The sequence below is a fragment of the Chenopodium album genome, chromosome 2, assembly GCF_948465745.1.
Source record: "Chenopodium album chromosome 2, dcCheAlbu1.1, whole genome shotgun sequence".
In the NCBI taxonomy this organism is placed as follows: Eukaryota; Viridiplantae; Streptophyta; class Magnoliopsida; order Caryophyllales; family Amaranthaceae; genus Chenopodium; species Chenopodium album.
The window spans coordinates 77,741,458-77,757,517 of NC_137835.1; the positions used below are offsets into that span (position 1 = coordinate 77,741,458).

The 16,060-nt window shown below is 35.3% G+C and overlaps 2 protein-coding genes across 2 annotated transcripts; both read right to left on the reverse strand.

Moving 5' to 3' along the window:
* Positions 1-2,857: 2,857 nt before the first annotated feature.
* LOC145588600 (uncharacterized) lies at positions 2,858-7,932 on the reverse strand. The gene is made up of 2 exons (XM_081645228.1): positions 7,408-7,932; positions 2,858-5,074 (listed from the first exon to the last, which is right to left on the reverse strand). The coding sequence occupies exon 2, from the start codon at positions 5,035-5,037 to the stop codon at positions 3,166-3,168; it is 1,872 nt and encodes a 623-aa protein (XP_081501354.1). The 5' UTR covers positions 5,038-5,074; positions 7,408-7,932; the 3' UTR covers positions 2,858-3,165.
* A 2,471-nt stretch (positions 7,933-10,403) lies between these two features.
* Positions 10,404-15,017, reverse strand: LOC145601418 (uncharacterized). Its single transcript, XM_081657437.1, has 2 exons — positions 14,860-15,017; positions 10,404-11,779 (listed from the first exon to the last, which is right to left on the reverse strand). The coding sequence occupies exon 2, from the start codon at positions 11,643-11,645 to the stop codon at positions 10,851-10,853; it is 795 nt and encodes a 264-aa protein (XP_081513563.1). The 5' UTR covers positions 11,646-11,779; positions 14,860-15,017; the 3' UTR covers positions 10,404-10,850.
* Between the last annotated feature and the right edge of the window lie 1,043 nt (positions 15,018-16,060).

Consider the following 16,060-nt stretch of genomic DNA (forward strand, 5'->3'; position numbering starts at 1 on the left):
TCGATCAATGAAAACTCTACTATAGGCCATGACACCGTGTTATGCTTTTATTTTTTATGTTAAACACTTTCCTCCGTTGTTTGTCCTTCAACAATATTAACATACTACTTCAGGTACATGTTTTCCTGCCTCTCTCAACACAGGCAAATATTCCCATCTCTTTTGTCACGAGTTTTCCTATTTTGGTCATGACAACATGAAAAAAAAAGGGGAGGACTACAGTTACAGCTAACAGAAAAACAGAACTAATAATATTGTTTCTTAAGACACTTGCAATATTACCCTTGCATTTTAACAGAAGCTGTTGCAATTTATCGACAGAAAAGAAACCAATGGCAAACAAAAGTACAAATCCACAGAAAAAAGTTACAATATAAAAGAAAGAACAATAAAAAGATCACTCATTAGTCAGACAACTGATTTATCTTATTTCTATAATCAAAGCAGATATTTGGATGTTATTTTGCAATGATTACTCAATAATAAAATTCTTCCTTTTATGAGTAAAAAAATAAAGTGGGATGGGTGGAGGAGTTTGAACTCTTGGTGGAGTGGGGAGTTTGCTCAAGTCACCAACATCATCTTTCTAAATGTGGATTAGCTAGGATTCTTAGGCCAGGACCACAGAACGAGCCGCCAAGGTCTAACCTAATAATTCTTCAAACCAAAGAAGTTCTAAGATCCAATTCTAGAAACTTGATAGAACTTATGCCCACATTGTAACTGTAATTATAGACTGCCTCAAGAAAAGCATAACTACTTTCTTTCGTTCGACTTTTAGCCATTTGTTTGTGTGGCTTGGAATACATGTCAAGGCATAGGAAGTACTTTATTTTCGACTCAGCTTGGAATATGATAGAGGTGGTTTGAGCATCAAGACATAGGGAAAATGGACTGGCTGCTTAACCAGAAGCTCTACTTTTAAGAAAAAGAGAAACAAACTTTTATCCTGCAGAATCCAATCTCAGAACATTGCATTGACAGGACCAGTTACATTTAAGCTTAACAGATGCACACCACAATTTTGATATGCTCATGATACGTGGGACCGTTGCGAAAAATTCATAGTGGCAGGAAGCTTCACATAAGAAAATTAATTGTATGAATATGATAAATCAGACTATCCAAGATTATAGGCAACAGGCAAATTTATGTACGGAGTTAATGAGAATAGGAGATGATGTCTTTTCTAAGCATCAAAGTCGACGATCATCTGAGTTGTAACACAAGGACCACTGACAGCTACATGATAGGATGGTTGACAAATACAACCACCCTCCAAATTCCAAACGGCTAAATAATGCTAACAAACTTTTGGCTTCTTATTCAGATTAATCATCTTTACTTAATCAGCAACATTTTTCTATGCAGCACTGAAGGTTACAAATCCAAAATTTTGAGCAAAAATTTATTTTTTTTCCAAGAAAGATTCGATTTAAGGTCAGGGAATCTACTCGAAATCAATCACTAAACTCAGACTTCATAAGCATCCAAGCAGAGTCTTCTCACTCTTCTGGTTATCCAGAAGTGATTGAAGAAACGAAACTCGGGTCCATATGACAAAGACAAGAGGCCCTCCGACATAAATCTAGTCAATACAACAGTTGTCTGTGTATACTTACTATCATCAAAGCCAGCAACCTGCCTCTCTCAACCCTCTGTTCTTCTAGATTGTCATTATATGAATTTAATTAATTATAAATTCCAATTTAACTATATACTAACAGTTCATATTATGATACATGTCTTCAAGAGTTTAAGACATTGATTCCTAATTCCCTATAAGTTTGACTACATTTCAGTAGCTAAAACAGCAATGCAGTCCCAACTCTTCTGCATGCCAATCGCCCGTGGTCTGAAAATCAACCAATTCGCCTTAAAACACCAAGGATTACCAACAACTACTCTCTTCGTCCTTAAACAATTGTCTTGTATTCCATTTTACTCAATCCCAAAACAATTTTCCATTTTTCTTAAAAGGGTAATTTAACCCACCCATCCTCTCTCAACCCCTGTGACGTGGGCCCCACGGCCTCGAAACTCTCTCTATGGCAGGCTCTCTTCATATCATGTAGAGCGGAGTTTTTGTAAATATACTTAAGATATAACTAAATTGTGGGCTATGATTGTGTGCTGGATCACCAGAACTCTCTATGGAACCAATCCCTGAAATCTGACAGGTTGGAAAGATATATAGCCTCTTTAGTATTTTCTGTGGTTGGTGAAGTTACAGTGTCAGTAATCATAGTGTGACAGCCACATCTTCACATAATGTTTCATGGGCTTCCAGTTCTTGTTTTTATTATGTTTATGATTTCTGGATGAATATGCCAGAATTAATATCAATTTTGTACAGATCATTTCTTACCCTTGTTTAGATTTACTGCATATATCAATCAGAGTAAGCAGATTTTATGGATTCTATCATATTTTTGGCTTCATTTTACAATCATGGTAATCGAATATTCTCATTACTCCTGGTGCTGTGATATTCTCAATAATTAAAAACAAAAACCTTTTGATCATGGTTTAAATTCCTATTTATTCAGGCCTAAGGGTTATTGTCTTGTTGATGTTGAATGAACAACTGTCATTACGCCTGGCTCATATCTCAGGTACAGAGCCCAGTACAAGTACAGGCCTAATGTCTAACTTGTTTCCACTCGGACCTGATACGCTGCGACCTTATGTCTAGAACGTGAGAATACTACCAATCCATCCCACCTTTCTGTTCAGACAAATGTGATACATATGTTAACTAACTCAACTATTGCAACAACACTTGGCCTTCAGTTTTATGGACTCTCTCTAGTTCCAAGCAGTTGAAGCAAGAAAATCCCAAACACGGGGAAAAAAATATTCAGAAGATGTCTTAGTATAGCAATTGAAAAAAATTATAAATGTGAATCCCCAAAATATATACATCAGAAAAGAAACAATAGCCTCCAAAATGAGCACTGGTATAAATCAAGGAACAAATTCCAAATTTCCCGCAAATTACAGCAACATTGTATGTCAAAACAAATATGGAGTACAAACATCTCCATGAGTGAATATAGGGGAACAAAGGAAAACACAAATGGCTATCTTCACACCATGTCACTCGACTTTAAAGCTATAACTATACACAAGAAAGCTATATGATACATACCATATTTCTGCATGTCAGGAGGCACTAGGTTCTACCAAACGTTTGCGATCACGAAGAGACATCACAGTTTCAAAAGCACCCACCAAAGCTTTGACCTTACTTTTCCTAGTCTTGACAAGCTTGCTTGCAGTCTCTTCAATCACATTGTTCAAATCTACATCGTCTTTTTTCTCTGATGCTTCTTGGTGTCTCAAACGAACTTTTTCTGGTCCAGGTTCAGCATCCTGTGTTTCACTGCCCATATCATTCTCGTTCAATTTTTTAATCTCAGCCTTGGCATTTTGTTCCTCACCCAAAATTTTCCCTCTCTTAAACCGAAGTTTTCTGGGAGCACTATTTGCAGTCTGAAGGGCAACCACAGTGCCTCTCTTGAATTTCACTTTCCAAGCTGAAGCATCCTTCTCTTCAAGAGAACTTTTCGCTTTCCTTATTGGTTTCACTTTAGGTTCCACAGTTGATTTAACCCTTGAAGTGCTAGTTTTTGACCAACCATCTTCTCGTAATGTGTCAGTCTGTTTGGTATTTTTGAAATCTAAAATTTTCGTCCTGCGACTCACAGTTGATTTAGCTCTTGGTGTTACAGATTTTGATCCAGCATCTTCTGTTTTAATAACAATCAGTTTGTTCTTTGTAGTCTCTGAACCTTGCTGATCCCCGCCTTGATGCCGAGAAGGATCTCGAGATGAAGAAGACAGCAGACTGAACCCAGTTCCTTTTTTGCTACCTTTAGATCCTTGGGTTTTGCTGGTCCGAGGAGTACATCGTGAATTTTCACCAGAAGATATATCTGAATTTGGTCTAATCATGCAAACTGTGTTCTCAGAAATATCATCATGTGCATCAATTTTGGTTTCTTCAGGGTTAACCTGATTTTTGAAGCGAGAAGAACTCTTGCGATTTTTGTACAGTCTTGCTTTGAGGCTTGGAGATTTCTTCAGGGGTGTCTTCGGAGAATTACTTATTGGCTCCTTTGCTTTGATCTCCTTTTCACCCTTGCTATACCCAGTTTTCTTCTTCAGTGATGTCTCTAAAGGGCTACACAATGGCTCTTTTGTCTTGACCTCCTTTTCACCCTTGCTATAACTGCCCTCTTCCTTCAATGTCTTTATTTCTTTAACCTTTTGGGTCAAGCTTTTCTGCAAATTTGGGCTTTGAGTCACTGGTTTCTTGACAGCTTGAGTATTAGTCTTACTTCTGCTTGAAGTTCCAGGACTTGGAACCGTAGATGGCTTAATTTCACTCTGCACACGCTTCATCACTGACTTGTCTATGTCTTTCTTAGGGGAATTATTATCCTCCATACGCATTAGGACAGCTTTCTCTGGTATGGGACCTGAAAGAGATGTGCGTCGTTTCCGCTCTTTCACCTTGGCCACTTTCTCCAGCGCACAATTTTCCAAGTCTTCACTAGTTGTCTTCTTTAAGGGCTGGGCTTCTCTATTTGTTCGATGTACTAGTCTACTAGTCTTCTTCTCTGACTCGTGTTTATGGCCATACTTGCACATATCATGGCAGGAACCAATTGAAGCACTACGATAGCGGGAACGGACATTAAATTTATGATTTGGACCAACAATAACTAAGTCAGACTTTTTTCTCAGCTGACCTACAGAAAAATCAGTATCTTCAGTTAGGGATTTCTTTGAAAGAACACCCTCTGTAATATTGCCTCTCGAATTTTCATCTTCTTCCTTGATTGAAGCATCTGAAGTTCCATCAGCCAATTTATCTGTTTCTTCCTCATCAATAAAGCCAGATTCCATTTTCCCCTGGTCAATGCTGCTATCACCATCTTCCTTGGTCATTGATTCAATATTCGTCATTATATCACCACTTTCCACCTCCATATCTTCAAGTGAAGCCTTATCATCATTTTCCTCAGCCATTCTTTATTGGCAAGAGAAGTGGGTGAAAGGCACGACTCTGAAGCATAACAAATTTATTAGGATCCAAGAACAAATGATTAAACTCATTAAAGACTAATAATATCAATCAATCAAGTGCTTACTGCTTAGTAAGCATTCACACATAAGAAATTTACATAAACTTGGTTTCAGCAATTTGGAGTGCTTGCTGACAATACTATACATTACAACAAGAACTTAATACAGGAAACTAAGCGCTAACCCCATTTCTTCAAATTTTAGAAAACAAATATTACTCCAAAATATTGGCAACTCATTACAAAATATTATGAGCAATTATCACAATTTAATCTTTGTATAACTCTTACCTACCACCTTACAAAAGAGAGATAGGAGAAGCTTATAATATCAGTCTCGTAGCAACAAAATCACAATTAAGATGAAATCATATTAGCAGCTCTCAGGAAATTTTTATGAGTCACTATTCACTAAGCCAAATCTAAATGCAATTCTTACCATCTATCAGAAAGAGCGTTAGGTAGAGGAAAATTAAAAATAAAAAACTCCCTTCACTCACTGCCAGGTAACTTTGTAAGTGCATTTAACCCTTCTCAAAACTACAATGATATTGGCCTTCATAATTTCATTATACTTATCGATATTTGGTCCCAACAGGTGGTTTGAAATAGGCTCCTATGAAAGCAATGTGTCTGTTCTGGTCTGCTGCAACTAAATTTCAATAAAGGTGAATGTTGCATACTACATTTCAATTCAGATCACCATCTTAATTATTTTCTCAACAATGTTGGGATAAAAAAGAAGAAATGAACTCTACTGTTCTCCTTAAAGGATCTCTTCTTCCTCCGTCTATTAAAGAGGGCAAAGAGAAGAGAAGCAGAGTGCGATGTCATGTGAGAACAGTTTCCCCAGTCTAGAGTGCAGCAAGTTTTACATGAAGAACTCTCATTCTAGTATGCTATGTTTTTGTGCAGGTTGGTGTCATTACATGTTATATTCCTCATTTTCAGCCGTGTTTTGTGCAAATTGTGCATAAAGGATGGCATGAATCTAGCCTAAGGAATAAAGTTGGTTGAATAGGATAAAATTGTACCCCTGACACTTCTATTCCTCCTTTCAATATCAGACCAAACTACCACTTACAATTCCACAATGTGTCAATGAAGTTACTTCCTCTAAATGCCTTTTCCAATACAGCTTATACAAGTAATACCTCGAAAAACCTAATGAAGCTTGTACATGTTTTTTGCTCATCCATAATTGAAACTTACCACCCTCGGTTAGTCAGTCATCAGGAAAGACTTACACATGTAAGTTAGAAAAAGGTAGGATGACTCAATAGCACTACACTGAAGAATGAAAAAACCATAGCAAACAATACACCCAGTTCAAAACAAACTTCTTGAATAAGACCAGACATTAAAATGAGGGGCACCATTTTGAAAAATCCTTCAACTCGAATCAGATAAATCTTTCAATATCCTCCCCCAAAATGCCCCATGAGGAAATTCCAATACGCCATTGATTTTTTCTGACAAATGAAAAAGTCTGATGACTTTGCAATGAAGAGTAAAGCCAGGCTCTAGAGCAACTAATTGATCTAACACAATCTACAAGCCTGCCATTATAATACATACCAATCATCTACCAAGTACAAAAGAATTTAAGACATTCAATTAGCAACCATTCAACAATAAAAAACTTTTCAATAAACTATATAAACATAAAAGAATGCATAAAAAATTTACTAATTATCCAAATTCAGTAGTACTTACAGCAATAAGAGAATTATATGCAACCAACTGAAACAAATTTTGTGATTGACATGAAATCACCATTAAATACCAACAAAAAAAGGGATAGACATTTCACATAGGATAAGAAATCACATCATGATTAGGCTATTCCTGAATTATAATCAAGATTCATACAACCAAAGAATGCATATCCCCAAAATTGGTAGTTTGGGATTCGAAATTAATACAGTTATTGCTCAATCACCAATTATATGATAGGATACACATCACTAGTAGACCGGCAAAACTGACTCGTATCCGATTACGCAACACAAAATACCCACATCAAACCCAGTTAAACATACAACTGTTGCCTAAAATATCACAAATTACTAGATACCCATCTCAGAAAAATAATTAATCACAAAAAGGAATCACATTATTATACAACCATAATTAGCATGAAACACAAACCAGCTTTTGATCAACAATCAAAATGAATAAAACAGGAACAATCAAACATTCAAACCCATTTAAAAAAATGGATTAAAAACAAAATTACAATCAAATCTGAATTGGGTACAAGAAAAAAATAAATAATTAAAATTACTACAAATAAAAGGGTTAAAAATAGTACCTTGAAGAAGAAAAAAAAATCTCCAACCCAGAAAAAGATGAAAAATGGATGAAATATTCAAAAGGGGTTTTGAACGTTCTTCAAAAAAAAATCAAGGATTAAATAATTAAATTAAATTAAATTAAATTAGTGGATTTTTAAGGGGTTTTACCAATTTTAAGAAAAGGAATATACAATTTAGGTGCGTTGTAAAATGATGAAAAGAAAGGAAAATAAGAATGAAGAGAAGAGAAGCAGCAAAGCAAAGCAGGTATGACTTGGAGAAACCGCGTTTGTTGGAGAGAGAATTCAAGGGTCCCGCGCCATTTGTAACGGCCGTGCAATTTACTGCTTTAATTGTAGTTTTAAGGCATTCTTTGTAATTTTTTTTTTTAACTTTTAATTAAATTAAATACTTTTTATAATAAAGCTTATCAAATTATCCTTTGTTAATTGGGTGTTAATTATCTTTAAGACAAACTCTAATTAAAGAAAAAGGGGTTGGCAAATAGGGTTATGAAGTAATGATGTGTTTTTGGAGAGGGAAAAAGGGGAAGGGTGGAAAACTAGAATGGTCTAGTTGAAATGTGCATTCACTCATTATTTTCATGTGGTAAGAGTTAGTTGTTGAGTTTGATATGACCTTTTCATGATTAATTATAAACTTTCATGGTTGATCATCATTTGATTTTAATTTTTTTTTATAAAGCGTTTTACTTTTACCATATAAAATAGCGATCACCATAATTATGTTAGAATGTAAATTTTCAATTGTCGAAGGAAATTTTTCTTGATCGGAAAATGATGTAACAATTTTAAAATATTCAATAGGGCATGTTCTCTTCAGCTTAATTTCAGTTCAGTTCAGTTCCTAATTTCATCCTCTCATAAAATATTCAGCTCAGTTCTGCTCCAATCAGTTCAATTCAATTCAGTAAATCAGAACAAGCCCTTATTAGATTTAAATTCAAACTCAATTTGAAATTATAGTTATTGAATTAGATATAAAATAATGTCAACACATTATGTCTAATATGAATTAATTATCGTCATAAGACGTTGGAATTAAACTAACTAAAATCTAGATGACTTATTAACCAAATGTGATCTAATTTAAACATGATTCAAACTGACTTAATTGCCACCTATGAAGATAACCCAACCTTCAATAAATGGTTATTTTGATTCGTGCTTAAGTATATGGTAAACAAGTTCTTTTTTTTCTCCCCCATAAACTCTGTAATTTTTTAGAAGAAAAATGTGACTTATTTAAGGGTAAGTTTTCCTCAAAAAGTATGTTGGGCTAAGCTAGCAAACAACTCGGCCATAATTAAAATGGGGAGCCTGCATGGGCCATTGGACCGCATGCCCAATGAATAGTGGTCAGATAGATGATAGGTGGGAGCTAAGAGCTTCAAACAAAAATCATTCGTAAATACAAGTTCATTTCTGATATACTTCCTCCGTTTTTTAATACTTGCAACACTTCTCTAAAATGAAAATATCACAATACTTACACTACACTATAAATGGAAAGTTATACTACCTCCGTTTCATATTATTTGCAACGATTAAACATAAAGTAAAGAGGAAAAATGTCTAATCGTTGCAAATGATATAAAACGGAGGTAGTATTAGAGAAAATATGTACTATTTTCCTTATTTAAAGCACATGGCCCACTAAATTACACCTCTAACATCCACTCTCCTCATTTTAATGTGTATTATATAATGTGAACCCCACATATCTTAAATACCGTGAAAAAGTGTGTATTGCAACTATTAAAAAACGGAGAAAGTATATACTCCCTGCGTTTCACTTTGTTAGTTCCATATAGAATCAATCACTAAAAATAAGAGAATGAATAATATTTATTACTACATGACGTTTTTGTAAATAAATTAATAAATTTTTTCAAAAAAGCGGGTCCTACAGTGATGATGATTGGATAAAGCTGTAGATTTCTTTCCAAAATACCATGTGATAAATAAATTTTGTTTATATCAATGATCAACTTGGGCTTCCTGGTACCAAGTAAAGACTTTGTAAATAAAACGTCATAAAGAATGATATTTTTTTTAAAAAAAAAAGATAAAGAATGATATTTTAATGTTATTTTAAATTAACCTTTGGTAATTGGTATGGCAAAAAATAATAAAAATTAGGTTGGAAAAAAAAAAAAAAAAAAATACTTCGTCTACATAAAGCCTACTTGTGGAATTCATTTCAAGAACAGTGCTGATTGACAATTGACATTATTTGTTTGAGAGTTGAGACCCCAGCTAATGAATGACATCCAAAGCAAGTCCACCTGCAGACAGCCAGCTTTAACGAAAAGAAAACCCAACCACAGTAACACAAACATAAGGATTAAGGAGCCCTCTCACTAAAAGAAGAGGGTCAATTTCTGAAGTCATCTCACCATGTCCTCCCTACCTTTGTTTTGGGTCACTTCTGCATAATTTTGCAGCATAAAGCATCTGAATTTATTCATAAATAGATGGCCAACGAGTCGATGACTAACTCAGGTGGTGGTCGTAGGAGCCACAACGTTAACAGATTGACATTCTGGATAGCAGATTCTTCACTTTGTAACGTTGTTGTCATGGCTCACGGCAGGCATACATTGACATTAACAGTTCATATGGCAGGGTAGTCATCAGATTCTCGTTAACATTCATCGAGGGCATGCATCTGAAAGCTGATCCTAAGACATACTAAATACAGGTATATCCCAGGAAACAAAAGCAAGCAGTGAATTAACACTCCCACTGATTGGGATTATCAGTCCAATCTCAGAGCAAGTTCTGATAAATTGAATATAGGGTACAAAAACCTGAGATTGGAATTTTGTTCACTCCAATCTCTGAGATCAGTTCCTCAAACAGAATCATATAACTAAATTTAGCTAGGTTATGAGTTGTGACAGTTCTACAGGAGCATAACACTGTTTCGATACAACAGGCCTAGAAAGTTGTCAAATATTACTCTTCTTCACAGCAAGGAACTCGACAACTGATTACCAATGTAATATGAGTAATTCCTCAAACTGTCTTAGACGAGTGATCAAATGACTGAAAATTGAATATTCATCATAGTTTATATTACAAGATAGACAAGGCCAGCAGCAATAAAGTAGAGATAGAGATAAGAGCAGAACATGTTGGCTGATTATGAGGCAAGTTTAAACATATACCTATACATCATAGTGCTACACAAAGGTTCTACCAGTGCTAGGCCTGCTCGCATCGGTTTACAGATACCAAACCTCAAACCACAGTGCAAAATTCAAGAAGACAGGTTTTCAGCATAGAGCATTTTCATTAACATTCTGCAGAGGAAGGCAGGTAAACTTCATGGACACTTCAGAAAGGGTGTGGTCGTCAAATTAATGGCTTGCAGAAAAGGCAAGTTCTACTGTTCATAGGTATAGAATGCAGGAGAAAAGAGAGCACTTTAACCCTCAGGTGAGAATTTCTCTAACTAACCAATCCAAACTGGGGTATGCAAAGTAGAGCACAAGGAAAGATGGAAAAGCAAATAGAACAGTGATGAGAAGATACAAAGCCAAAATGGCAGCACTTGCAGGTATTGCATAAAGGGTGACAAGAAGGAATAATACCACAAGGGGAAATTTAGCGGTCAAGTGAACTATGAATGCCAAGGACTTACGAAGAGACATGCTGAATCTCTCTCTGTTGAAATACTGACGTAAATAGCTAATGCTGTTGTGATTAAGCTCTGCCCCATCTGGTGATTGTTGAATTTCTCGATGGGATCTAGCATGGGAATGGGTAGACATACCAGTACTTCCATTCAAAGAACCTGGTTGACGAAATTCCCCATGGCCAGATGCACAAGACCTTGTCCTATCCCCATTCATGCTCTCGACCATCCAGAGGATGAAGTAATTTTTCCGAGGATATCTAAGAGCACCTTTGTATATCATCCGAGGAGAGAGAAAATTGCACCATGGACAGGAGATGAAGAATGGAAGCTGGATCGGAAGAGTGGGAAATTTCAGAGCAGCCCATGGGAGACCCAGCACACAATGCTTGCACAGAGTGTGACCACACCATAACACATAAGGGACATTCTCAACGAGATTGAAGGACTCCCAGCATATTGGACACTCCAAGCCTTCTTCTCGGTTGGTATCAAAGGATGCATCGTCATCTGAGCACTCTGCATTTGAATTTGAAAGATCATCCTTCAACTTGACACAGCCTGCAATGGTGCTTGAATTACAGGTCCACATTGTAACTAAGCCAACAGGGTTAAAGCTGACTTTATATTTCGTTATGATTGGCCATAAGAAATTTTCATTGACTCTTCTTCCAAAAGGTATCACCAAGTCATCAGCATCAGTATTCAAAAGCTTGATCTGAAACTCTGAAAGAATGGAATTTTTTTAAATAAAAGTTGCAATAGCTATGTAAACTCTTGTTCAGATTAAAATATACGAAACTACAAACTGCAGTGCGCATTTTCACTCCATGTAAATATTTAATCTTCTACTTTACAATTCAAACTTCTAAGTGTACTGGAAAATTACTATGAGCACAAAGGAACACACGGAATCAGAACCTAACAGACAAAAGATAAACTTCATAGCATCAGTTCAAAACTTTAAATATTCAAATTATTCATAAGATTTTCCATAGGCCAGATATGCAGGGCAAATATTTTTCAAATATGCAACATTACTCGCAAGTTCATATTCATCTGTTCCTACTTTACTCTATCAGGTTTCCCTCTTCTACCTTCCCATCCCCCAATTGTTGGACCCAATCTAATTCATTCTCTATAAATTCCTATCAAACAAGAAAAAAGCAGTCCTCTTTCACACTATCAAAAGGAAATAAACAGTCAGGAAATCACATATTAAGCCTAACTTTCAAATTTATCTACTGCCATGACTCATGAATCCTAGTTTATCAAAAGACCAATACGTTTATTTATTATGAAAAGCTCTAGGTCATATCGTTCTCTCACGTACAGCTGACTCTAATAAGCAACAGCTTGTCATATCTACTCTCCTCCCCCTCTCTGCCTAGTGAGAGCCTTAATGGCTACTTCTGGAAAGCAATAATAAATGGCAAGTCTCACCCTCACCCGGCTCTAGATATGTTCTTACAGGATTCCTCCAAATCTTGGTGACATAGAAGTTCTTAATGGATGCAAGGAAACAGAGCACAACGTCAACAGCAAAACCAATTTGCAAAGAGGGTGTGGGAAATAACATGGAGAAGGCCAGGTCAAGCAATAAGGACAAAACAAACCCTAGATCCATTTAGATATTTTCAAAACAAACCCTAGATCCAAATTCTTCATAATATAGAGGCCTGGACCAACCATGGCCGGACAAATATTCTGTTTCCTATAATCTGCTAAATCATTTTGATATATAATATGCCCTTCGGAAGGTGAATTGAAGTACCATTGATTTCTAACTATATATACACAAGTGTAGTCAAGCAAAACTGAGGTGGAAACATTAACAAAGATGGTAATGAGAGATGCTACTTCAAAACATCAATGCAAGAAGAATATTATTAGGATGCTGCCACATCAAGAGAAAAACTTCATTGTTGTTAGTGAAACATGTGGCCCAAGTGGCTAAGTGAATTAAAGTACCATTGACTGCCACCTAAATAAACAAAGACAAATAATAAAAAAATTCATTCCAAGCGATAAAGAAAAGCAAAATCCTAGGAAAGTATGCAAAATCCTCAAGGATAAAGAAAAGCAAAGACCTAAGATAACCTCATGAGAGTGACAAAGTATAAAGAATCCCCACTTTTATCTAGATTCCAACAAAATCAACAAACTTTGAAAAGAAATCCTTCAAGTAGTCTTCACTTGGTTTGGACAGCTGGTTCATTAGAACAGCTTGCACTCTCAATCTTAGTTTCAATGTCTAACCAAATGTAAATGGAGACTAAGCTCACACAATACACACAATTGTAGTTAAGAAAAATTGAGGTGGAAACTTTCACAAAGATGATGAGGTGAAATAGTTGCTACTTCAGACACATTACAGCAAGAAGAATGTTATTAGATGGTGCCACATCGATAGGAAAACTTCATCACTGCTTGCAAAACACATGGCCCAGGAGCCCATGGATCGATAAAACAATGTAAGAAAATCAGTAAATTTCCTTTCTTTAACCATGATTTTGCAAAATGGTAAAACAATGGTGCAAAATCCAAATTTACTATAATGTGCGCATATTCACAAGATATTTTTTTGGGTATATATGTGTATGATGAATTGATAACTAATGAGTGTTTCAATTAAGCTCATCTAAAAATAAATAGAAATTTGACATTATTTAGTAGTACCTTAAGGTATATCCTACAAGGCTCCATAAGGATTTGTTTGTTCAACACAGAACACTATTCAGCCTTCAAGGGCTTTTACCAAATTCTTTTATGCATTTAATATGATCACGTTTCGAACAAGGCTTTTCTTCAGGGAAACACAGGGAACCAGAAATGCAACCGACTTAGAAACCATAGTGGATTCACTTATTGAGATTAACAAGAACAGAATACGCTCAATGATCCCCAGTAAGGACTTCTCCTATCTTTTTAGTCCAACACGCTCAATCTTGGGGCTTATCCTAATTCGGGATTGCAAATGTAGTACAATATTCAATGCATTTCTCACAAGGAATTTGGTTCAATCCATATTATATACTACTATTTACTTACACGGCAATGCTAAGCAGTTTCACTATTTGGTATTCAAAGTCGCAACCCCGATATTTTAGGATGTTGAGAAATTGCGAATTAGAGTGAGGGGAACCTCATATGCGATATGCTAAAACGTAGGAGAATCACGAAACCGTGATACAGGTCTACCATATATACTTTAACATCTATAACACACATTGCAGGATGACATTTTAACATAACTACATAAGCAGCAAGCATGACAACTTGACAAGCAAGCTGCAATATATAATTACTTTTCCAATCACAATTTGAACATATTTCATGATGTTATTTTTCCTAGTTGATAAGGAATAGCTTCAATTTCGAGTATCACTCCTAAAAAATTCAATCTACACGAAATTTGAAGCATTTTCTACATGCTGCAGTTAAATCCTTAGTAGTGTCGAAATCAAATACCACAAAATTAATAAATTCAAAAGATTTAACACGTTAAACAACATTTGATTTGAATATCAATGATTCCATGCCAATTGGAATACCAATTCAATAGAAATATAACCTAAAAAATTAGGGAAAAGAAAACCCAACAAAATCGATAAAAACATCAATAAAATCAACAAAAACAGCATAATCATCATCGCTTAATAAAAAACTCCCCCAAAAAAACAAAACCCAGAAAAGATAAGCTCCTATATTCAACCCAAGATGATAAAATGGCGGAAAATGGGATCTAAAGTGAAGTAAATTCATGGGAAATGGGAAAAAATACATAGAATTGAGGAAGAAATTACCTGAAGAAAATCTGGAATTGCAATCTTGGATGATTGTTAATCATGGAAAGAGGGTAATTGTGAGAGGTGAAGAGAAGATCTTTTGGTAGAGGTAGAAGGGGGTCCAAGTGTAAGGATGAGCTGATCATATGAGCCGTCGTAGTCATCACCGCATGCTCTTTATTAGCTATAGGTTTCAAACCACACTTTTCATCCCACACCCGGGTAAGGATGGCACGGTCCGAAATAAGGATGACACGACACGATACGATACGATAAGGTGATAGATAAGATCGGTATGACACGATATGATACAATGCGATTTATGTAGATGTATTTAATACTATTTATGATACGGAACGGTATATAGACGTGTGTTTATTGTGTGTGCTTGTGGGTTAGGTATAAAATTCAATACAGTTTAAGAAATTCAATTACGGTATGATATGACTATACATGACAAAATTGACTAGAATAAGTGAAGATTGACTTAGACGTGCAAGCATGACATAGCGAGACACTATCATATATTCATATGTGAGTTTAAGTGGTAGTCGCCTTCTTAATATATTCTTCAATGTGAGACAATAATTAGTCTTTACATGCAATTTAAAAATGTTACAAGATTGTTTGTTGGGCCATGACACGAGGTCAAATGGTTTCTAAATGTGATATAACAAAATGACTTGCATAGATCTGGTCCACAATAATATTATTGTGGACCCGAGATTTATACACATGCAAATGACATTTTATTTAACATAGTGACCTTTACTTTTAACATAGTAACCTTTATATCCCGTAAAAAAAAAAAAAAAAAAAAAAAAAAAAAAAAAAAAAAAAAACCATAGTAACCTTTATTAAAACTTGTAAAACTTTTAATATTATTTGTGAACTTGAATACTTCCTCCGTGTTTTTTTAAGTGTTACAGTTTGACCGGCACATAGTTTTAGGAAATTTAATTGACTTAAATAAAATAAGAGGTAAGTGGGGTTGTTGGAGTATTAAAAAATTGTAAAATAAAGATAGTGCAGTTAATAGTTTATTGAAAAGTAATGAATGTGAGAGGAAAAATATAATTAAAAAAAGTAATGGTGGGTTTGGGTGGGGACCATGAGCTGAGAGAAATACGGAGTAGAATATTTTAATGTAATTTTTTGCCAAAAAAGGAAGTGTAACACTTAAAAAAAACACGGCCGAAAATGGGAAGTGTAACACTTA

Coding starts and splice junctions, on each gene's coding strand:
- LOC145588600 (XM_081645228.1), bottom strand. CDS start 5,037: ATGGCTGAGGAAAATGATGATAAGGCTTCACTTGAAGATATGGAGGTG.
- LOC145601418 (XM_081657437.1), bottom strand. CDS start 11,645: ATGTGGACCTGTAATTCAAGCACCATTGCAGGCTGTGTCAAGTTGAAG.